This window comes from Delphinus delphis, chromosome 6, assembly GCF_949987515.2.
Source record: "Delphinus delphis chromosome 6, mDelDel1.2, whole genome shotgun sequence".
Taxonomy (NCBI): Eukaryota; Metazoa; Chordata; class Mammalia; order Artiodactyla; family Delphinidae; genus Delphinus; species Delphinus delphis.
This window is the reverse complement of record NC_082688.1, coordinates 9,000,991-9,025,680: the sequence shown is the minus strand read 5'-3', so window position 1 is coordinate 9,025,680 and position 24,690 is coordinate 9,000,991. Positions and strand designations below refer to the sequence as shown.

Here is a 24,690-nt window from a genome sequence, read left to right as displayed (position 1 = left end):
ATGTTCATAGCCGCGTTATTCACCATAGTCAAGGGGTGGAAGCAACTCAAGTGTCCACTGACAGATAAATGGATTAAAAAAATGTGGTATATATGTACAATGGAATACCATTCAGTCTTAAAAAAGAAGGAACTTCTGACACATGCTGTAACACAGATGAACCTCAAGGACATTATGTTAAGTGAAATAAGCCGTCACAGATGGACAAATACGTATGATTACACCTAAGTAAGATACCTAGAGCAGTCAAATTCATAGAGACAGAAAGTTGAATGGTGGTTGCCAGGGGGTCAGAGAAGGAGAGAATAGGAAGTTATTGTTTACTGGGGACAGAGTTTCAGGTTTTTTTTTTAATTGGAGTATAGTTGCTTTACAATGTTGTGTTAGTTTCTGTTGTACGACAAAGTGAATCAGCTATACGTACACATACATCCCCTCCCTCTTGAACCTCCCTCCCACCCCCGCATCCCACCCCCCTAGGTCACCACGGTGCACCGAGCTGAGCTCTCTGCACTACACAGCAGGTTCCCACCGGCTATCTGTTTTACACATGGTAGTGTATATATGTCAGTCCCAATCTCCCGGTACATCTCACCCCCCCTTCCCCCACCCATGTCCACACGTCCGTTCTCTATGTCTACGTCTCTATTCCTGTCCTGCAAATAGGTTCATCAGTACCATTTTTCTAGATTCCACATATACACGTTAATATATATTTGTTTTTCTCTTTCTGACTTACTTCACTCTGTATGACAGATGCTAGGTCCATCCACGTCTCTACAAATGACTCAATTTCGTTCCTTGTTATGGCTGAGTAATACTCCACTGTATATATGTACCACATCTTCTTTATCCATTCATCTGTCTATGGACATTTATGTTGCTTCCATGTCCTGGCTTTTGCAAGATGAGAGGAGTTCTGGAAATGGGTGACGGCTGTACAACCAGTGTGAATATACTTAATGCCACTGTACACTTAAAAAATAGTTAAGATGGTAAATTTTATGTTACGTGGATTTCATCACAATTAAAAACAATAATAAAAAAAGGAAGAAATGCAAGTGAAGAGTCTGAAACTAAACTGTTTCAGAAACTGCAAGAAAAAAACAATATTTATATTTACTATCTCCTTTTAACCCATTTGTCAGGTTACTGTTATAAACATCCAAAATTATAATAATAAAAATTGTTATTATAATTTTTCCGGTAATATCCAACTCAAATTAATATTTTAAGTAGGCATTGGACAGTTTCTTTGTCTTGAGTTTCTATACTCAAGTTGGCCAAAAACATTTGGGAATATCTTCTTTTTGTTTGTTTGTTTGTTTTTGTTTTTGTTTTTTTTCAGTACGCGGGCCTCTCACTGCTGTGGCCTCTCCCCTTGCGGAGCACAGGCTCTGGACGCGCAGGCTCAGCGGCCATGGCCCACGGGCCCAGCCGCTCCGCGGCATGTGGGATCTTCCCGGACCGGGGCACGAACCCGTGTCCCCTGAATCGGCAGGCGGACTCTCAACCACTGCGCCATTAGGGAAGCCCGGGAATATCTTCTTGTTAGGCAAATGCAGGGTGTTCTCCATCCCTCCTCACATGTTCAGGGCATAATGGAATCATCTCCCATCACCACGGTGCCCCAGCCCGGCGCGCTCCTTGGGCAGCCTGGACTGTTCTGGGCTCCCACACAACCTAGAACTCAGAGCTCAGGGCCCTAAGACTCCCATGAAGACTTCCGTCCCCTCAAAGGTGCGCTTCCTAAATGCAGAAAACATTTATTGTCTAAAAGGCTCTTGTTTGGGTGTGAGGGAGGTGCAAGAGGGAGGGGATATGGGGATATATGTACACACACAGCTGATTCACCTTGTTTTACAGCAGAAACTAACACAACGCTGTAAAGCAATGAGACTCCAATAAAGATGTTAAAAAAAATAAAAATAAATAAAAGGCTCTTGTTTGTGTTATACTTCTTAACGTTCTTTTATTAAAAAGAAATGAGCTTCTCAAAGAAATGGTTGAAAACAGATCTTTAAAATTGCTCTCATGCCCTAACACCCTGAAAACACAGGTTTCCTTTTGCGGGGTCCCCTCAGGGCTGTCACCTTCCAATTGCCCACACAATGACCTCCTTCCATGGGAATCTGGCCTCCGCTCAGGGGTGGCAGACAAGGGCTTGAGGCCTTACGGTTGGAGCCCTGACGGTCACCACCATGCACTGGGTGCTTATGATGGAGACCAGGCTCCCCGCTACCTCTTCTTGTCCTCTTGCACTGCGTGAGACACCACAGCGCCCCCAGGAGTTGCCTCTATGGTTGCCATCAAGAATCCCCAGGTATATCAACTATACCTCAATCTTTAAAAATTAAAAAAAAAAAGAATCTCCAGAAACAGAGAACAGCCTCTCCTTTCCTCACCCTCTGCCATCTCCCTCCCCCAGGCCCCTTAGCTCCTCCCCCATCCCCAAGACCCTGCTGCCTCAGTTTCCCCAGATCATTCTACCCTCCCCTAGAATCTAGCAGGCCCAAGTCTCCATTTGCATCTTCTCCAGCATGGGCTGTGAGTCCAAGCTTTCTTCTTCCCCGTTCTTAGCGCTCCCCCGGAGAAGGGAAGGCAGCGAAGGGGGGACGAAATGGGATGCTCATTCAGTACAAGAAATCAGAGTCATCTTATGCTGTGAGAAGTCATTTCTTGCCTTGAGTCCTCAGCTGGTCTACAGAGGAGATGCATAGCTCCAACCACCGAGCAAGCGCAATGTGGACCGTGTTATATTTCAAGGGCACTTGTCCCCTCCCCGTCTTACAGATCCCCTTCACTGCCTTGACACTGAGGATGTGCTCCCTATCACTCCTTCCTGAGACCACACGGGGACGGGAGAAGGGTGGGGAAGACAGATAACCCATGTCACCATGATGGAGAAACACACGTTGCTGAAAACATATAAGAGGTAGACAGACCTAAGCTAGTATAGGGAGTGAAGGAAGCCTCCTGGGAGGTGGTGACATTTACACTGAGACAGAAAGGATGAACAGGAGTAAGCTAGGAATAGAGTGGAGAAAGCCTGCCAGGCAAAGGGAACAGCCTGTTCAGAGCCTGCAGGCAGGAGAGAGTAGGAGCTGCTTGAGAAGCTGAAACAAGGCCAGTACACTTGGCATGTAGTGCAGCCTGGAGGGGAAGGAGGTAGGGATGAGGCCAGGGAGGTGGACAAGGGCCAAGAGGCCTTAGAGGCCATTGGGAGGATTCTAGACTTGGAAGCTTCTCCTGGGTTTGGAAAAGCCTGAATTACCAAGTTCTTCCAGGGAGAATAACTTTGTAGGGCAGATTGTGTGGGCTGAAGTGTAGATGGAGGCCAGGATGCTGGGTTTGGAATTTTCTGGCTTTTCTGTGCACTGGGAACAGTTGCAGGGCTGTCTGGATCCCAGAAAGTTCAACAACACGTCAGCTCGCCTCCCTCCTGAAGTGGCCCAGCACCCACAGGTGGCAGCCTGGTTCTGCCCCGCAGTAACCATGAGCAAGGCACTTCCCCACTTTGGGCCTCGCTTTCCTCATCTGTACAATGGGTATCAGTGCCAGCTAACTCACAGGCTTATTTTAGGATTCCATGAGATCCCAGATGTTAGAGACTTCACAAAGGCCTGGTATGGTAAGTCATCAATAAAGGTTAATCGTTGTCATCATTACTATTATTGTTATTATTGATGCTTGCAGCCTGTCCCAACTCCTAAACGCTCTTCCATCTGTTGGTTGCTGGACTGTTTCAGGGACAGACACTGCCAAGCCCCGGGACTGCGATGCTCTACTTTTTTGCATAAACGCGCATCTTGCATTCAGAAGAGCCCCTCCTTCCACAGAGGGTCCAGCGGGGTTGCTTGGGGGACACATTCCAGAAAGAATAACTCTGTGTAACATGAAACCCTGAATCTGGAAACACAACCTCTATGGGAAATTAGAGGATAAGGTCTGCTCTGCGGACCGCCCAACCTCATTCCATACAAAAGGGATATTGAAACCCAAAGGCCTTATCACTTGGCCTCCTGCCTGTGGTCTCACCCCTCATCGCAGCCAGAGAGATCTTCCTAAAAAACAAACATGACCGTGGCACGATGCTGTTTAAACCCTCCCATGGCTCCCTACTGCCCTCAGGTTCAAGTCCACACTCCTCGTTGTGACCTATAACGTCCTGAGGTCAGGCTCCTGCCCACACCTGCAGCCACATCCTTCCTCTGACCCAGCCACACAGGTTTCCAATGGATCAAGTTCTCTCCTGCCTCAGGACCTTTGCATATCCAGTGACCCTCCTGCCCCCTCTAACAGACCACTGCTAATTCTTCCAGATTCAAAAGCCCACAGACCTCGTTGAACCTCCAAATAGTCATGAAAAGTAGTAATATTATCCCCACTTTCCCAATGAAACTGAGGCCCTATGAACTATCACGTGGCTCCTGAAACTAAGCCCCAAGCCATGCCAGCCAGACTCCAGAATCTTTGAGCGCCCAAGAGGAAGCACCTGGCTGCACCCCCATCATAACAGGAGAGTGGAGGGGGCTCCAATAAGAAGACTGAGCCAATGTGGTACAGAACAAAGACATACCACTCATACACTTGTGGTCCAAGGCGAGACATTGACCTCTTTGAACCTCAGTTTTCTCATCTGTACAGTGGGGCTAAATAATAATACCTACCTCATAGGCACCTTGTGAACATTTCGAGATGACATACAGGAAGTGCCTGGCACATGGTGGATATTCAGTGACTGGCACGATGCAACCCTCCCTTGCTGCATCTGGGGAGGCTGCACCAGTCCAGACCAGCCCGTCCCAGACTAGACTTGCATCATCCGAGGTTAGGCTGCCGGGGCCTGGGAACCATCCCTGCCCTGTTTTCTGTTTTGGGTTTTGTGTTTCCCAGCGTTTCCTTTGGAAAAAGTCCAGCTTCCTCCCCGCTAGAAGGAGGCAGAAGGGGATTGTTCACGCCTGGGCCTGGATGCCCAGGGGAGCCATGTGGGGAGGTGACAAGAGCCTGAGGTTTGGGGTCTGGCCAATCCAGGTTTGAATCCAGGATCTGACACTTACAATGCTGTGTGACCCCGGGCAAGTGATTTCACCTCTCTGAGGTGCTGATTTCCTCACCTGTTAAAAGGTCTCATGATTTCTACCTCAGAGGGTACTGGATGTAGATGAAGGGACTGAGATAAGAGAAGATTCTGGATGTACTTCCCCAGTGTACACACAGTTAATTCCTTTTGAGGAGGGGTTGAAGATCACGGGAGAAGCCATAGGTTTACAGCAGGAGTCACCAAGCCAGACACTGAAGAGGGCAGGTGTCCTGCCTGGAGCAGGGTGGGAGTGGGGGTTAACTGGGGGGAGGGAGGAAGGGCACAATTCAGCCCCAGATTATCAACACCCTGCTGGAATAAGGGTCCAAGATAATCAGACCTCTGATGTTTCAGGAGAAAAATCCATATTTTCATGCAAAATCTCATGATTAAAGTCTGGTAAGACACATATACTCTACGATTCTGCTTATATAAAATTCAAAAACAGATGAAACTCATGTATGGTGTTAGAAACCAGATAGTGGTTTCCTTGGAAGAAGGGATGGGTAGTGCCTGGAGGTGGGGGGGATGAGAAGAGATTCTGGGGAGCCAGAACATTCTCTCTCTTGATTGGGGTGTCGGAGACATCACCGTGTCCCCTTTGTAAATTTATGCACTGTGCACTTCTCTATATGTATATCATACTTCAGTAAAATACTAAAATAATTTTAGAACAAATAAATCAGGACTGCAGTGCTGGGAGGAGAGACAACCCAGCATGGGCTAAACTGAATGCACCTGCAGGCTGCATCCTGGGTGCCAGGTGGACACGTGAGACGGGCATGGATGCTCCTAGCCCCTGACACCCTGGATTGGCTCCTGGCCCTTAGGGAGCACCCTTGCTTTCCCGAGCCACACAGGAGGAACACCTATCCTGTCCCACCCCGGCCACCTTGTCCGGAGAGGGCCGGGGAGCCATATCTCCGTTCAACCTGCCGCGCCACCAGATTCTGCTGAGCTCACATTCCAGAGAAGTAGGTTTACCCTGCCACTTAAATGATAACGTGACAACCCCAAAACTCACCCTTGTCTATTATTCATTTTTCTTCACCAAGGATACCCAGAGGACAGTAATCAAAAGACAGGCAGAGTTCTGTTTCCAAAAAAAGCCTTCCTAGAATCTGTGTTTCACCAAGCCCACCTCCCAGCCCCGAGCAACTCTACACAGGAAACCCAAAGGCTGCAAACTCATTTGGCGGCATCCCGGTGCCCACGAGCCCTTGTCAGAGGGGTGTCGGTCTGTAGTGGGACTGCCTCGGCTCCGCCCCTCTCCCTGGGCCGGATATCTAGATTTTATTTTTATTTTCACTCTCATTCTTTTCTGAGGACCAACGGAAGACGCACACGCCTCCTATATAAAGCAGCACGAGCCCAAACAAATGCACATCAAATACATCTATTTGCACAGACACTCATAAAAACTTTACTAGACACCAAATAATTACAGGAAGAGGCAAACCTCCAACTCTGCTGATCCCCAGCTTTTGAAGTGGATTTAAGATAAAGATCAAATTGGATGGGCGCTCACCCCCATATCACACCCAGTCCCCTTCCCCAGCCATGGACCCTCAGGGTGGAGACCAATGAACTTTCTTGCTTTTGTGAATTTGTGTCCAATTCATATAAAATGTCTTTCTGCGAGTTGTTCTTAGTGTCCTAATGGGGGTTTTATGGCTCCAGATATGGTCCTTGGCCTTTTCTTTGTTCTGGTTCAGGTCCTCTGTCGGGAAAGCCCCTGGTTCTAGATGGGCTGCTGAAATAACCCAACCCATCCATTTGGCAAGAAATGCAAAGATTCTTGAGGAAAGTGCCTTTTAAGAAATAAATATAAATGGCACCTTGAGAGTCCCACATACACAGTTTTGATGCACTGGCTGAAGCCCTTAATCTTGTTGCCTTCCAAAAAACCCCAGCCTGCGCTCCACAGCCCAAGCAAGTAGTGAAGGCTGAGACTGTCTGTGCTGGCTGTCTAGGCACTGCCTGGGGGGTCTCCTGTGCCCAGCCCACAGCTGCCTGGACCTGAGTTTCACCTGCCCTAAAGGAAGAGAGATTGCTGAGCTCAGGGTGTGTCTGGTTCCCCTCCGGCCCTGGTTGGAGGGGGAGGAGGCAGCTGTGATTTCCCTAAGTCCTGGGGACTCTCTTTCAGCCAATATTTGAGTAGAGACTTGCTAAGTGCCAGGCACTGTGGTGAGCACTTGAATTGCATTCAACAACCCTGTGGGAATACATGCTATTATTATGCCCACTTTACAGACAAGAAAGCTGCGGTAGAGAGAGAGGGCAGGACTTTCCAGAGGTCCTGAGCCAGATCTGGTGACTCCCTGACACCTGCTCTTGACCTCACTTCTAACCACTGCCCGGCCAGTGAAAGACCTTAGCCTTGAGCCACCTGGCCAGGGTGGCTAGCCACGCTAGCCCCGAGGGCTCAAAGCAGCCTTCGGATCTGAGGGAGCCTGATCTCCTGACCCACCAGGGAGAAATCCCATGACTAATGACCCAGACCTTGTGCTGAGAAGTCATGAGTCTGTGGCCAGAGACCCCACCAGCTGGTTGAGGGTGGGGCTAGGCTGCAGAGAGGGCAGAAGGACTATTGCTGGAGCTGGGCGGTCCCGACGTTGCATACAGACACACATCAGCACACAGCCTCAGAGCCACACACACTGGGCCTCATCAGCAAGGTCCGACTAAAATCTCGTTCCCTGCCACCTCAGCCTAGAAAACTCCAGATGGGAGAGTGAGAACATGCTTCCAGTCCTGAGTCAGAGGGACCCCAGCTTGGACCTCCCCAGTCATTCCTCTCTGTGGACCTCCACAGGGCTCAGGATCTCTGAGCTCTCCACAGACACCTTTCCCTGGGCTGTGGGAAGGTGACCGGATTACTTATCACACACATCCATCTCTCTGCTAGCTGAGAAGGGGACTGAGCCTTTGACCCATGTGTCCTGGGGTCAAGTACAGATGCGATCCAAGGAGCCAAGGGTGGTCACCACTGGCTCCAAAGGCCGGGACACCCGCCCTCTTCCAGTGCCGACCGGCTCCACTCCCTGAGCACGCAGGTCTCCGGAGCCCGGCTACGACCTGGGAATAGCAGCCCCCAGCCCGGCCCTTGGCTGGGGGCGGCTCTGGTCCAACCTGACTCCCTCCCGCGGATCTGAGGAGCCCCAGGGCCAGTGGTGGGCGGGCAGCGCGGGACGGGTCCGGGTGCTCTGGCAGCCCCAACTCTCCCTGCTGGCAGGGTGGAATCGCGGATCCCTGCAGCTCAGCGCCCGCGCCTTCACGCTGCACAGCACTCGGCTGGGCAGCTCCCTGTACTCCACCCCTGCCCAGGATTCTCACTTCCAGCTGGGGTTGTAAACTGAGAGGGGACCCCGCGGCTGGCTCTGGTCAGAAGCACCGCTCGAGGGAGGACGGACAGGCCTCCGCTGGGGGGAGAGGGGGGTCCTAGGGCCGTGCCTGTGAGCCGCTGGTAGCGAAGGCAGGCTTCGGGAGTGCAAAGCCCTACGGAAAGGAGCAGGGAGGCACAGGGAAGGGCTCAGTGGAGATGGGGTGTCTGCAGAATTGGGGGAGCTGACTCCCGCCCTAGAGCCTCCATCTCAGATCTTGCTTCTTCCCAAGTGATTCCAAACAGCCGACTCGGTCTTTCCTTAGGTGGAGAAAATCTGAAGCTGTTTCTGACGCTTTAGTCCGAGCCAGAGAGAATCCCGTATCGGCCGGAGCGCCCGGGGTTGCCCTGGGGAATCGGCAGGTCCTGGATCGCACCGGCTCCCGTCAGGCGCAGCAAGATGCCACTCGCCGCCTATGGGCAGTACCCGACTTCGGGCCTAGGCCCTGTTTCTACCATTCAGTCTGCCACGTTTTCATCAGGGGAAGCGGGAGGCGCAGGAGCCACGATTGTGCTTGAAAGAGACCTGGGGCGTCTGAACGCGTGTGCGAAGGAGCCGGGACGCCGCCGACTCAGCTGGGGGAATGAGGGACCGGGGAGCCGGGACAGAGGGCAAGGAACAGGACCTATGGGTTGATCCAAAGTCGGGGTGGGTGGGGGGATTAATGCACAGTGAGCGGGGAGGACGAGGAGACGGGACCCCAGGTTCGTGGCCTGAGCAGCCCCACTTCCAGACCAGAGAGAGCAGCCAGCTGCCTGGGTCCACACCCGCACCTCGGCAGCTGCGGGCAGCTCTGAGCACCTGCCTTGGCCCTCCTGATGTAGGCCCTGGTGGTGTGGGCTGTGACGCCGGCAGGGGCACGGGGTGACATGCCAAGATTCTGTGCGCCCCAGGTCAGATGAGCCGTGGCATCCGAGGGGGCCGCCTGCACGTCCTTCTGCCTGGAGACCCGGCCTTTGGGCGGCCTGGGAATGCGACCCTGGGCAGTCTCGACGACTCTGAACGCCAGCCAGGGAGTCAAGAGAAGCCTCAGAGGCCGGGCCACAGAGGCCCCCATTCCGCCAAAGGGGAGAAGAGAAGTGTGGAGAAGAGGCCCGGCACACGGAAGGTGGGGATTGGAAAACAGGGGCAGGGGGATGCAACGCTGTACCGGGAATTTGGAGTCTGGGGTGGGTCTGCAGGGCCTGTGATGGAATAGGATTCCTAATCGATGGAAGAGGATTCCTAAGTGCGCTCTGAAGGAGAAGAGAGGATCGATCTGGGCCTGGAACATGGACCCTCTCGCCTGCAGGCAGTCGCCCGACAGCGGGTGCAAGAACGTAGCGCTGCCAGCAGAGGGCAGAATGCCCCCGATCGGTCCGCCAGCCCTGCGCCGGGCTCTGCGCCGCCCGACTCTGAGCGCCCGAGCCTCGTCCGCCTGGCTTCTCCCGGCAGCTGTCGCGCCCCCGTCCCAGATGCCCGGAGCGGGCGGCCCAGGCCCAGCCTCGGGAGCTCAAGGCCTGGGGTTTCCAGGCTGCGCAAGGACCGGGGACCAAGGGCGTGTGAGAGAAACTCCACATCTACTTACCACCGTCCTGGATACAAAAACGCCAAGAAATCAAGAAATACACGGAGACACAAAGACACACACACGAAAAAAACTGTGGGACACACGAGCACACAGAATCATTCGGAAACTCGGAGGTACACAAAGACACACAAAGGTGACACGCAGACACATAAACAGAAAAGGATCCCAGACACAATACGGAGGATGAAAGACATACAAAGACCGTGGCACCCGCATAGAGTGACAGACACAGGGACACACACAAAGACCTACAAAAACACGGAAGAGATGGAGGTATGTAAGGCCCAGCAGATTCACATCCAAACACACACACGGATGCAGGGGACACAGATTCACACACTCGGAGCCACTCGGAGCCCAGACTGTCGCAGGGACGCGGAAAAATTGTGTGTGTGCACAGAGACACGGGTGCATAGACATGTAAGAGCCTCAGAGGCGGGAGCATCCATGTGCACAGACACACACAGACACCCACCGACACACACGCAGGTACTGGGCTGGGGCGGGAGCTTCTAATCCTCCACAAAGCCGGGCCCCTCCGCGGGGCCCCGCGGCACAGGGGGCCACTTCTGACCAAGCCTCCCGCAGGCTCCAAATCCGATCTGCCCTCTTGCCTCCAGCGGGGTCAGGGGACCCGCCTCCCTTGCCCTCCGCCCCCGCCCCGCTCCGCGCCAATGCTCCGCTCCGGGAGGGGCTCGGGCTGCCCCGCAGCGGCTCGCAGGGTCAATCTGCTCCTGCCTCGGGGCTGCATCGGCCGCCCTGCTCCCGGGCGAGCCGCGACTCCATGCGGACCCCGGAGGCCGAAGACACAGCCGGCCTGGGCGCGGTGCACTGCAGCCGACGCAGCGGCCTGCGCACCCAGCGCTGGACTCGGCCGCTCGGTCTCTCCGGCCTTTCGTTCCCCAGTGCCGAGGCCCACGCTGCCCAGGCTGGCCAGGGCCCTGTCCCTGCCGGGCACGGCCTACCGACCCCGGCAGGGTCCCTCCGCCACCAAAGGTCGCCTATCCCAGCGATCAATCCGGTTTCCTTCGAGCAGCCCAACGCACATCTTCCAGGGTCTTCAGTCCGCGACCCTCGAGCCACCACTCTCTACCCATGGCCCTCACTCCCAATCCTGTGAGGCCAGGTTCTCGTCCATTGCCCCACCCGTACCCGCGATCCCTTTCTCACACCTAATCATTCTCTAAACTCTAGGTCGCCTGAAACCGGGCCTCACCTTTCTTGCCTTCCCAGTGTTCCCATCCTTGATCCCGGGGCTCTTCCGGGATCTTCGCTCACCTCTCCACCCAATCTCTGCCACGCCTGACGCTTTCCCGGACCCACACCCCAAATCTGGAGCCAAATCCCCCTCTCCCCGAGCCAGGACTTTGGCAAATCCTGAGCCAGCAGCCCTCCCCTCCTGCCAGTCCCCGTCCCTCAGTCCAGGCAGCCAGCCCTCTCCACGGACGAAACCGGCTCCGGGAAGGCGCCGCCACCCGGGGGACGCCAACTCAGCCTGGTGCGACCTACCTCGGCCAACAGTCGGGGTCCCCGGGCGGCCACTCCCGGCCGGCGCCGTCCCCTGGTGGAGCCGCTGCGCTCCCTGCCGTCCGTGCAGTCTGGCCTCGCTCAGGGCCACTCCTCTTAGCGCTGAAGCTTTACAAAATATTAATAATAAAGAAGGCGAGAAAGAAAAAAAGAAAGCCTTCATTCCCCAACTCCCAAATCAGTTTTTCAAGGGGGTGGGGCAGAAGGATTTGTTTCGAAGGCGACCCAAACTTCTGCGAGGGGCCAGCGGGGCGCTCGGCCTGGCCGGGGCGCCCAGGTCCGCACTCGGGGCCGGGCACGGCGCGGGGCGCAAGCCGGGGGCGCGGGGAGCCCTCCCGCGGGGAACGGGGGGGCAGCGACGGCACTATTTGACGTGGAGCCTCCGGCTCATCCCGGCGCAGGGATACGAGGCGCACCAATGAGTTCAAATGTCAGGAAGTTTGAGGAGGGGTGAGGCGGCTCCCGGCTGGAGTATCCCTCCGCCGCCAGCTCCAGCTCTAAACCGAGCGGCTCCTCGGGCGCACTATGGCACTAGAGTAGTTCGGGGAACGCGCCTGGAATTCCGCGGCCCGCTGCGCCCCGCCCGGGACCCCGCAGCGCCGCCCGCGCCCCCCCGCAGCCCGCGGAGCCGCCCCTGCACCCCCCCCACCCCCTCCCCCGCCCGCCGCCGCCGCCGCCGCCGCCGCCGCCGCCGTCTCCTCCCCGCGGCTCCGTCTGCTGCCGCCGCCGCTGCAGCCCGGCTCCGGGGCTGACAAGCAGGTGACAGAGGAGCCGGCGCGCGTGGCTACGAGTGCTCGGGAGAGCGCGGCGCGGACTGCAGCCGCCCCGGCCCTCCCGCACGACGCCGGGGCCCGGGGCCAGCGCGTCGCCGCTCCGCGCTCGCCGGGGCAGCCGGCGGCCCCAGCCGCAGCCCCCAACCCGCGGGGGCCGCGCCTCCCCGGCTCCCGGGCCGCCGCGGCGGCGGCGAGCCGGCAGGCGGGCGGGCGGGCGGGTGAGCACCCTGGCCGGCGGGGCTCGCAGCGCGCCCCGCGTCCCATGGATATAGCAACAGGTCCCGAATCGCTGGAGAGGTGCTTCCCCCGCGGGCAGACGGACTGCGCTAAGATGTTGGACGGCATCAAGATGGAGGAGCACGCCCTGCGCCCCGGGCCCGCCACTCTAGGGGTGCTGCTGGGTGAGTGCGGGGTCGGAACGCCCGAGTGGTCACGGGCAGGGGACAGGGGTCTCGTTCCGAGGTGGACACAGGGTTCCAGTCCAACGGATAAAGACAGTGGTTTGCAGAACATGGGGGCGTGGGGGACACAGAGAGAAAACTCCTGGAGTGATCACCAGAGGGGCAACAGGCAGGCACGCCTAGACAGGCATCCTGAGGGGACAGAGGTATGCAGGGACACCACCTAGGAGGAGCGAGGACAGGACAGCTCCAGCCGCCACCCCCCATCCTCACCGGGCCTCAGTTCCAGAGCTGCCACTCCGGGCGAGAGGTAGGAGGCGGGTGGCAGGGGTGATGGAGGACTCAAGTAGTCAGTCACCTTGGCAAGCTTGAGAGTGGTGCCAGGTCTCCTGGGAAGAGGGAGTCTCTAAGAGGGAAATGTTCCCTGGGTCAGCTAAACCACAGATTTTGGGGAGATGAGAGAGAGAAGACAACGAACGCCACCGCGGGGCGTGTCAGCCAGCGGGCGCCTAAGCCTCACCTCTCCTGTCTCGGTCCCAGCCGGCTGCCCCGCGCCGTGCTCGTTCTCATATATATTATCACCAAGCGCTCGATCTCCGGAGAAGGGGAGCGCGCAGCGCCGAGCCGAGGCTCCAGGCCCGCGGCCTCTCCGCGGCGGAGTCCGCTGACTGGGACGAACTAGCTGAGGCTGCCCGGCCCCTGGCGCGGCGGCCGGGGAAGCGCAGGCGGCGGACGGCGGTACCGGGCTGCCCTCGCCTTTGGGGCCGGAGCTGCGGGCACCGCGCGATCGGGACGCTGGGCCGGGCTGGTCGGCGCTGACGGTCCGTCTCTCGCCCTGTGCGCTGCAGGCTCCGACTGCCCGCATCCCGCCGTCTGCGAGGGCTGCCAGCGGCCCATCTCCGACCGCTTCCTGATGCGAGTCAACGAGTCGTCCTGGCACGAGGAGTGTTTGCAGTGCGCGGCGTGTCAGCAAGCCCTCACCACCAGCTGCTACTTCCGGGATCGGAAACTGTACTGCAAACAAGACTACCAACAGTAAGCGCCTCTCGTCCTTCTCCTTTCCCGCAGCCGCACGGCACTCCAGCCCGGCCGCCCCCCTGCCATGTCGGGCCCGCGTCCGCCCTGCCGCCGGCCCTGCGCGCCGCTGGGCCCGTCAGCTCCGAGAACTCCGCGGGTTGCGCGTCTCCCGGCAGGGCAGAGCCGTCCCAGCGCGTCCAGCACTGGTGGGGTAGCCAGGACCCTCCGGCAGCCCCCGTTGCCATCCTTTGTCCGGGAAACCTGCGCTGGGCCGCTCAGTCGGGGTGCGGGACAAGGCCCTGGGCCGACGAGGGGGTACGATGCTGCAGTCGTGGGACAGGGGCTGGCTTCACTGAGGCCTGCATTGGGGACCGAGAATTGATTTTTCAAACGAAAGCAGTGCTTTAGGGAGCCGGGCACTGGCGGTGTGCTTCCCCAGCCCAAAGGCAGGGTTTGTGTTGGTTTGGGATTCTTGAAGCAAGGAGGTGGAATGGCAGGGTGCTGAAGTGCCCAAGCAGCCAGGGATGCCCCCTTCCTGCCAGGCTTCCTGCTGCACTTTCAGCCCCTGATGGAGAGAAAAGGGTGTGCATTCTCCCCAAACCGTTCCATGCGGGAATTTTGCTCGTATAATTGTTGGCTGGAGAAGCTGTCTAGGAAGAGGACCTTAAGAGGTGGGAAACCACAACCTGGGTTCCCCATGGGGTGAGGAACTGGCCAAGTCAACCTTCCCCAGCAGCCCTTCTTTCTTGCCATGTGTATGTGTTGGGGCAGGATGGCTTGCTCCGCCCTGGCGGAGCCCAAGCCTCAGCGTTGAGGCCAGAAACTGGGCTGAGCCCTACCTACTGACTTTTGCGTTTAGCTGAGACTGTGGGTTTGTCTGGCAGGGGGCTCCTGGCAGATAAGAGTAGATCCAGGTTTTGGTTTTTTTTCCTTTTTCTTTTGACCCTCTGAGTTTTGTGCCTGACAGTGTGATTAAGAGGGAGGCAGAGAGGAGCAACACGAGGAAGAGGGGTGTGGGGATGCCCAGGGCAGCAATTTGGAGACAAGCGGGTGCCTGTGAGAACTTTCTAGCGAAGCCCAGAAAACCGTTTCAGATGGGGCTGTAGGGTGGGTAGGCTGCTCGAGTGGTTTGGGCCTCAGAGGGGGGCTGTGTGTGCCCAAGCCTCTGGGAAAAGGCTGGGCTGCCAGTGCTTGGTAGTTAAGTGCAGCCTACCTGCTCTGCCCAGGGACTGTCCCTAAATCCAGGCCCTGATGGGAAGTGGAGCAGCTTGGCCGAGACCTGGAAATAGGTGGGACTGCAGGCCAGAGCCCTTGAGAGGGCGTCGGGTTCTACTTCAGAAGTCTCCGTGTGCGCCCTACGCTAGCACCTATTCTGACGGTGCTCCCCTGCTCTGGGGGCTCAGCAGGAGCTGCTTTTTCTGCCTTGTACTTCCTGCCAGCTGGGGGGCAGTGAGAGCAGGAACTGGGACCCTGTTCAGAGTCAGCTCTTCTGTGGTCCCAGAGACCTCCCCTTCTGGACCACCCCAGGTTAGGCACACTGCCACTGATCGTGTTTGTGCTGTGCCCCGGACTGATATGATTCTACTTCCAGGAGAAAGTGAGGCCACCGGTCAGCTCTGCCACAGGCAGGCGTACAGCAGCGTAAAGTGATGAAAGTAGTTTGGGGTAGATGTGATTGGAGGCTTGGGGCTGGCCCCTCAGCAGGGCTCACCGGCCTTAAGTCCACACACATCCTGCTGTCCTGCACCCCTCGCCTTGCTCTGTTTGCCTGACCCCGAGCGCGGTTGTGGCAGTGCCACTCCCCGCACAGCTCAGCCTGGATCACTTAACACGTGCGGGCTGGAGACCCAGAAAACTGGAAATGGGCCTCCGAGTCATTTGTGCAAATTTTTGAAAAAAATTTTTTTTTACATTTTGTAAAGACTCTTTCCAGCCTCTTGTACATATCTGCTCACTCTCTCCTCCCCACCCCTCAGTCATTTACAGAGCTTTTCCTTAAAACAAGGAGAGGATGCCCCCTGGTTCTTCAGAGCACAGAATTGTAAAGTCACAAATGTTGAGCTAGATGATCCCTTAAAGCTGAATGGCCAACTCCCTCATTTTACAAAACAATTAAACATTAAACAGCGATTGCTTTGCCGAAAATATGTTTGTTTAAAAAAGAAAAGAGGGCGCCTAAGAGCTTTCTCCCTCAGTGCAGTTAGGGGTGTGCTGGCGGGTGAATTTTGGTTCAGGGCGAATCTCCAGCTCGAGTCTAGGTCCCGAGGGCAGCAGGCGGGCATTATTCATGCCTCTCACGGTGCCTTCCTCTTTCGCGCCCCCCCCTTTCTTCCAATAATGCCAATTAGGTATCTGCACTAGGCTGGCCAGTTGAGGGCTGAAGGGGGATTGTTGTTATCAAGACAATTCTGGGGACAAATACCCAGTCGGATCTCGCATCAGCTTTTCTCTGGGAGAGCCAGCGCAGAGACGCAGGCGGGGGCTCACTGGGAAGCGATGTTCTTTGCACAGTAAAAATGTATTTCACGATTTATTTTTTTCTTTGAGGATCGCAGATGCATATTTATTGCATCTGTGCGTAAATGCTTTTCAGACGAGAATCCAGGCAAGTGGGCGCAGGAACGTGCCTTCTCAATTTTGTGGAGTCTGTGCGTCAGCGGTATTGGGAAATTAACACACACCCCCGCCATAACTTTTGAAAAATGTTTCTTCGTCTCGATAGGAGTTGCCGGGCTCGGTCCTTGGAAGGAGATTGCTATTTTTATTAAGCGCCTCTTCCTCCTTTCGATTTGTTTTAGAGATCCGGGACACAGACCCAGAGGCACAGCGTTATTTTATGCACCACGGGGTGATTAATTGACGTTTGGGTGCATTTAATAGCGTTTGATAAAATCCACCCGCACGTCCTGGACCTGCAAAGTGGAGCGCAGGCCACCACGGCATTTGTGCATTTTCACGCGTAACTCGAAGTCTCCTTTTTCTCAGTACGTGTTTTTCGGGGGCTCCTTCAGGGGGGAAAAAAAAAATCATCGGATAGTTCTCCTATGCCCGAGCCTCTGGCCCCTCGGCAGCCCGAGCTCCTTCTCGGACAGAAAACCCGGTTAGAAACCGGGAGGAAACGCGGCCTCCAAACGCAAAATCACGAACACCTCTCTCCTTCCTTCACCGGAGAACGCATTTTTAAAAAATGACAACATAAATCCCTCTCCTCAATTTTTTTTCTTTGCCGCTTGGCCAAATAGAATTATGTAACTCTCTTTTCCTGCCGTCTGTCGCTTGTCTGGAAAGGGTTTCTATCTTTCTATCCCGAGGAGGTGGCGAATTCCGGGAGGAGGCTCCGGAAGGGGGGAGGGTCGGTGGAGAGTCCAAAAATCTGTCACAAAATGGAGCCTAATCGCTTGTAAGACAGCTCCCAGGTCTGACGACCCGAGCCTCGTCGGTGTGCGAGCCGGAGCCTGCGTGCGCCCTGCGCCTACCTCGGCGTCCCGGGCTGGCGGTGCGCTTCTGCCACCGGGCCTTCCCGGGCGGCCTCGCCTCTCTGCCGCCGAGCCCGCGCCGGTCCCCTGGGCCTCGCCTGCCCAGGTAGGATGCGCCCACTGCAGCAGGAGTGGGGCAGCGAAGCTTTGATTGAGTTTCACAAAAAGCCGTCTGAGTCCTGGGGTGATTTTTTTTTTTCTTCTTTTAAATTTACCCCAGCTGGCTGCGGCTCCAGTGGCCCAACCAGCTCTTCCCAGCACATTCCTTTCCTGGGAAGTGTTTACACCGGGAAAGGCCTTCCTGGGAGGCTCACCTCTCCTCAGAGCGGCGGGTGTGGCGCACGGGTAGAGCAAAGTCAGGCCCCAGCCTTTTCTGCCTGCTGCTTCTTCCAGTTTGGGAGACCTCCCTTAGGCCCTGCGGTAGGGTGCCAGTTACCAGCAGCATCCCCTCCACCAGTGGGTACCCCAGCTGGCATGGCCCCCATCAGACCAATTCGGAGCTGCAGACACCCCTGCCCACAGTCTGGGCCAGAGGGCCTGTCCTGGAAGTGGATGTTCTTGGAAGGAAGAGCCAGCGCTTTCCCTTATTAAAAGGCCTCCGTAGTGCTCTTCCTGGAGATCTAAGGGCTGAAAGGCTCACTCTGCCAGCCCAAGTCTGGGGACCCTCTGGCTCCTGGGAGGGCACCTCTGCATTTAACTCTAGCACCTTGGCTGTAGGCGGAAAGGTAACCAAAGGCCTTCCTGGGGTTGCAGTTCTCCGCTGCTGAACAGAGACATTATTCACAGCTGACTCCCGGCTCACCCTGTATTCCCTAGGCTCTGGGCTGGTATAGCCTAATTTGTTTGCTGGGTTTTTCTCGAGTGGGGGAAGCAGGCTGTGAGGATCTCCTCTGGGGTATGTGATTGGTGACCCTCAGCTCCCTCCTGTCTGCCCATTGGAGCCAGGCTTAGGACCACAGAGCCTTGACACCTACCTGAGCCTCTTCTGTAAAATGGGGGACATAGCCACCCGGGGGAAAGTATTCTTATAAGGATTGGAGATAACATGCCCCAAAGGACCTGGCATCTTGCCTGGCATGTTGTTAATACTCTGGAAATTATTGTTGTTACTTTATCACCATCAGCGTGGCAAGGAATGCCTTGTCTCCAAGGCCACACACCAAACTGCCCATGGGTTCCCTGCCAAAGAGAGGGGCAGCTGGCATGCTAGGCTTGTCATAAGCCTCTGTGCAGGGAAGATGAGGGATACCCTGGGAAAACCATTCCCTTTTCCTGAGTGGGACAGTGTGAGACAGACCTGGGTTCACAGCCCAGCACTCAGTAGCTGTGTGATCTTAGTCAAGTGGCTGCCCATCTCTGAGCCCCATGTTCTCCATCAGCAAAGTGGGAGTGATGATATTTCTCAGGGTGGTTGTGAGGATTACACGAGGTACCTGGGTGGGGGTGGGGAGGTTTCAGTAAATGTTTCACACTTCATGGGATCCAGTATCCTCTCCTGCACTTCGAGAGGGGCAGAAAAGCTTCTGATTACATGAGTGAAAACAAATGCCCACTGTGCATTTGCAGGAAGGGCAGGCAGCAGGGTGGGCCTGGTGTGCTGACCTGTTTCTCCTTGGGGGTTGGAGGTTGGACTAAAGCAAAGATCCTTCCACTGGGGAACAATTGGAATCTACCTGGTCTGCATATAACTTGGAAAAGCACACAATAGTATAATTTAATATTTGGAAAACTGTTCATGCTCATTTGTTTTTGTGACTCAAATGACAGAAAATAAAGCTCAACCGACATCTCCGAGGCTGCAGGGGAGAGTCAGAAGAGGGGGTGTGTGAGGGAGAGATCCAAGGATTTGTATGTTTTTCAGGTGAGAGACACCAGCCTGGGCAGTCAGGAGGCTCCTCCAGCCCAAGGAGGTATTTTTGGTCCATGAAAGCTGGCAGTGCTTCCCCAAGGAACTTCCTCTACCCTGCAGCTGTGAGGTTTTTAAAACAGAAAAGGGAAAACACACACACTCACAACCACCCAGTCCTACTTTGGCATTAGTTAGGCGGAGAGACGGAGGATACTCTCAATGACGTGAGTTATAACTTCCAATTTGTTGGACGCCACAGTCAGGCCCCAGCTTCAGGGGAGGGAAGAAGAGAGGGGTGGTCCACTCATCCAGGGAGCTCCTGTGAGCTGTCATTCAGTTGAGGGTGCAGGAGGACCCAAGGCCCTTGGCTCTCTGGCTGACCCAGCCCTCTCCAACCCCCAGATTCTGTGCTGATGGCAGCAGAGAGCAAAACCAAAATTATATACATTTATTGCCACTGCAGTCAGAAGTGGGGAGGCGGTGGTATTGAGGGGAAGGCAAGGCTGAAAACCATATTTGAAAAAGTTGATTCACGAAGGCAGAGGAAGCGAAGTGGCAGACGTTTGCCATTTCATCAACCGGCTGGTGTTCTCCATTCATGTCATAAATGTCTCCTGTCATTTGAAGCCAAAAGCAACATGATTTGGTTCCCCGGTGGCCTATAGAGTTTTTCTCCTTTTTTTTTTTCTCTTTTTTTTTTGTGTGTGCAGTAAATGTTTATTTGTTAATAATATACTTTAAACAGCCTAGCCTTGACCTCAAGTCGCCTGAAGCATCCATCTTCTCTCAGAAAAATCTTTCAAAGTTTGTGTAATTTTCGGGGGGAAGGTGTAACTGACAGGGCCGTGAAGGGCCAGTGTTTGCTTTAACTACTGCAGTGTTGGCAGTGGAGGGGTATAAGGGGCCACTGTGCTCCGAATGGCAACTTTCTTGAGTTTCAGGCCTGGCTGACAGCACTTCCTCGCTGCCCTTTACCTTTCCCCGGCCTGATCAGTACAAATAAATTCCTGCGTGGGCCCTTCCTTTGTTATTTCTGGGGCAATATTGTATCCATTTCTTTTTTGTTGTTTTAATATTTATTTATTTATTTGGTTGCACCGGGTCTTAGTTGTGGCATGCATGTGGTATCTAGTTCCCCGGCCAGGGATCGAACCCAGGCCCCCTGCATTGGGAGCATGGAGTCTTAACCACTGTGCCACCAGGGAAGTCCCTGTATCCATTTCTGTTCAGCTTCTTGACGGGCAGCTGCTGGACCTGCCTGGTGGACCCCGGAGCGCTGAAGGGAGGTGGGGGAGTATAGGGGTCTGGGGGGAGGGGGCTTTGTCCCAATTGGGAGCCAGGCCCAGACCTGGACCAAGTGCGCCGGCTGACGGCGGAGCACCTGGCTGGCCTGGCACTTGGTGAAGTGGGGGGGGAAAACCCGGTTCCTGGAATCTGGTTCCAGAAGAAACAAAGATGTTTGCTGCTTCCTAGCCGGCCGTGCTGTAAGAGGTTTCCTCGGGAACTGTGAGCTGGTTGCCAGCGGGGAGGGTCCTGTAGGCTGCCCAGAGCATCAGAGGTGCCCACCAGGGCTGACAGGAGTCAGGAGACCACCGAGCAGCTGGCTAGGTGCAGGAAGATGAGTGAGCGTGCTGGAACACCGTGCTGCCAGAGGTGCCTCCGCACCCCCAGGTGCCTCTGCCGGTGCTGCAGCAGCGACGATGGTGAGAGGGGAGGAGCCGGGTGTGACTGCTGTTCCCCCCTCCCGCCTCCTGCTATCCTCCAAGACTCAGTGACTGTCGTCACGTGACTCCTGAATTGCCATAGTTGCTGGGCTGGCTGGGTGTGGGCACCCGCCCAGGCCTGGAGTTGCCCGAGCCTGTGGAGATGGAGAGGACCACGGTGCTCTGGGACCACCTCCTCTAAAAGGAGGGCCCTCTGAGCGGAGCACATTTTCTCAAAGGAAACAGCAAGATTGCAATTACAGATCTGGATTGAAAATGTCTCTGGCTCCCAGTGACACAGGCCAAGGGCATTTAGGGAAGCTGGTGCCTCTTCCCAAGCTTCAGTTTCTGTCTCTGTGTAACAGGGGTGATAATCCCAATCTCACAGGGCTGTTCAGAGCAAAGTGAAACCCAAAGATGCCAGGCTTCGTTCGGCATTCAGTCAATGTATGTTTCCTTCCTGCCTGCCTGGGAAGTAAGCCGGAGGCTCCCTGCCCGGCAGGAATGCATTGTCTGCCCTGAGTGGGAGGCCCAGAGAGTGGAGCCTCCTCAACAGGCCTCCTGGAGCAGCCTTGCCCACCCTCTTGCTCCTCACCCGGGTCTAGGCTGGTGTTTTTGAATTTTTTCCTTGCAAAAGGAATGGGGCAGGTCTGGCTGTCAGAAACTGGTCCTTGGAGGCGGGCAGCCAGCAGCCTGTGGATGGGCCCCCGTCACTCCTGAAACACGTAAGTCCCCAATTTTCCCCAACAGATTCTTGAGCGTGGCCGGTGTAGATGTGAACGGGCAGAGCAGAGCCTCACTAAGCCCAGAGGGGCAAGCCACAGCAGTGCACCTAGAAGGAAAGGAATGGGTGTTTCTCCAGTGCCTGGATGTGCACTGACCTTTTTTGCTCTAGCTCCATGTGTAGGTGAGCAAACCCAGGCTGAGGGAGTTAAGTCACTTCCCTCAGATCCGAAGTTACTCCTGTAGCAGATTCTCCCCCCACCCGCAGCAGGTCTAACTGCCAAAGCGGATGGGAGCCACCCCCTTACTTCCGGAAGCCCCAGATTCCCACTTTGGACAGTCGTAGTGATTCTCCCTAGAGCACCCAGCGTGGAAGGGTGGGTGTGTGTGTGCAGGGGGTGGGGGGATCACTGCCCTTTTCCCGCCGGAACGCCCCCAGTAAGGCCAGTCCTTGCCAGAGAAGGAAAAAGTTTAGAATAACTGCCTTTCTCCGGGTAGGGAGCTTCCTTCAGCGCCCCCCCCTCCGGCGCGCGGGCGGGAGGGCTCTCGGCGGTCTCCACCCGCGTTCTCCTCCAGGCCCACCTCTCGGAGGGTTCCTGCTCTTCGTTCTCCTTCACCCCCGAGTGGGGCAGCGCCGTGCACAGGCTCCTTGGCTCCCGGGCTCCTTGGTCGAGCCGCGGGCGCCAGCGGCGGTTGATGAATTTCGGTGTCACCAGGGGTTTAGCCCGGATTTGGGAACCGGGGGCTCTAATACGCGCACACGGTCCTGCCCTTTCTAAAGCGCAGCCCTTTCACCCAGCCGCTGATTTATGAAGGAATCCGATCCCGGGACGGGCTGGGCTGGAGCCGGGAGCCCGGGACCCCCGAGGCAGCCTTCGGGGCTCTTTGGCGTTGCGGGGGCCCTTGGCGGCTGCGGGTGTTCTCCTGGGCTGGACTCGGGGAGCTCTGCAGGGCGGGGCCTCCCGCGGCCCAGGAGTTCCCTCCGAGCCACTTAAACGCTCTGGAAGGGAGCAAGGCTGGCGGAGAGAGTTCGCATTTTCATTCGGAATTGAGCAAAGCCCTCGCCCCTCCCCAAGCCCTCCGATCGACCCCCTCGGGCAGGCCCCAAAGCGGCGAGATCGGGAGGTTTGTTTATCGAGGGAATAGAAAATTGAAAAAAAGAGTCTAAGACCTTTTTCCCGCCTGAGAAATGTGCAAAGTCCCTCAACTCCTGGAGGCGGCGAGGCACCCGGAGAGCCGAGTTCCCGGCGCGGACACTGGGGCCGACCCAGCCCCCTCCCTCCGGCGCCCCCGCCGCACCACGGCGGGAGGGCGGATTTTTTTTCAGATTCGGTTTGCAGGGGGGAAATGGGGTTGTATCAATCCACAAATATTTACTCTTAACAGACTTGTATCTGTGGAGATTTCGAACAAAGACAGTTTAGGGGGATTACAAAAACCCTAAACCCCGTTTTTCTCCCGGACTTGGTGCTTTAAATGCCAATTACAGGCGAGCCATATCCAACAGCAACGGGGGGGAGGCGAGCAGGGTCCGGGGAGGGAGTGGGGGGCGAGTCCAGCCATTAAATGTAACTTTTCATTATGAAAAGGATTTCGCCGGTTTTATCTTCTAATAAGATTATGTCACGAACACAAGTACCTAGGATGGTGCTGAGTGACAGGGCTCTGTCGTTTAATCAGAGGCTGCGCCGCTCAAACCGCGGGGCCCTTTGTCCGACGGAGTGAACGACGGAAACTTGCCGTCCTAATCCCCTTATTCATGTCAAGCAGAGAAAAGAAGCCGAGCACCTTACAACCGTGTCCCCTCCACCCCTTCCGAGGGCTCAGGGAGGAGGGGGGCTCTAACCCTGGCCCCCCCCCCCCCCCCCCGCCCCGTGCCTTTCATTTCCCATCGCGCTTGGGTTTCCCGGGCCGCCAGGCGTTGCACCAAAGGTGGGGGAAGGGATCGCTTTGGAGGAGCCTCAGTTGTCAGCTTCTGGAAAATGGGGCAGAGGACTCAGGATACAGAGGATACAGGTTGGTGGGGTTTTTTGCCTCCACTGATGGAGAGCACAGGCCCCATCTGACCCCTTTTCCCAGGAGAAGTGGCACTGGGTAGTGCACACCCACCATCCCCATTAAAGCAGGATTGAGAAGCAGGGAGAGGTCGAATGGAGATGCCAGCCTGGGGTCCTCGGCGGGGCGGATTTCGTTGGATCCCTGGGATTGCTGTCGCCATGCTGGTACTCCTGCGAGTTGACCATTCCCGGCCGCTCGCTGGGCCCCTTTCTTCGAGGGCGAATTCCTTTGTTCAACCCCTGCAGAAACCTGCTTCTCTGCTGGGCCAGTGGCGCCTCTATTCTCGCCACCGCCGCCGCCGCCGCCACCCCTGTCCCACAGTGTGCGGATCTTTACTGCGGCGCTCGGGCCGCCCAGATCCAGGCAGGTCTACCAACCAGGCCCTCAAGGTCGCCTCCCTGCCCGAGCCCTGGCTGCCAGCTCCGACAACTAGAACTCCAGCCCCACAGCGGGCGCCGCGGGCGCGCACCTTTGTCGCTGGCACTCGCCTCCGGGCACCGTGGGAAGACGCGGGTGTCGAGAAGCCGCCGCGCACGACTCCGGGTCGCTGCACAGGCTGAAAAAACCAAAAGCAACACCAACACCCAGCAAATGAAACCCGCGCACCCCCAGGGCTCCGCTACCCCCTCCAGAGGACCAGGCCGGCGACCTCCCGCCCGGCTTCTAGGATCTCAGACCCAAAGCCCCGGAGTCCACGGAGTTGGAGGGGGGACTTCGTAGGAATTTGTCTCTAATACACCCGACTCCTTGGCCTCCTTTTAAAGCTCTTAGGCTATGCTCCGGGGCAGCCTCCCGGGGACCCCAGTGCGCCCTGGGAGCGCTCCAGAGATGCCTGACTGCACGCAGTCTCCTCCCTCTCGAGCCCAGGCTCCGGGCGTGGGGAGGATCGGGCTGAAAGCAGGGTGTCACCTCGTAAAAGCGACAGGCAAGGGCTATTTTATGGGAAGGGAGAAGGGGCAGGAAGTGATGCTTCCCTCTCTGGCCACTCTGGGACAGAGAGCCCCAAGGAGGGAGCCCCATCTGGGCAGGGGACAACCAGGGGGACAGGGCAGGGTCAAAAACAGTCGGGTCTGAGGCTCTTAAGCAGGGCATGGGGACCCGCCGGAGCTGGGAAGGGGACCAACGGA

The 24,690-nt window shown here is 56.3% G+C and overlaps 1 protein-coding gene across 2 annotated transcripts in view; it reads left to right on the top strand.

Moving 5' to 3' along the window:
* The first annotated feature begins 12,598 nt into the window (after positions 1 to 12,598).
* Positions 12,599 to 24,690, top strand: part of LMX1B (LIM homeobox transcription factor 1 beta) — a 79,361-nt gene continuing 67,269 nt past the window's right edge. For both annotated transcript variants that reach the window (XM_060013301.1, XM_060013300.1), the window contains exons 1-2: positions 12,599 to 12,737; positions 13,586 to 13,772. In XM_060013301.1, coding sequence (XP_059869284.1) covers positions 12,599 to 12,737; positions 13,586 to 13,772 — 326 coding nt within the window. The remainder of the gene's footprint in view (positions 12,738 to 13,585; positions 13,773 to 24,690) is intronic.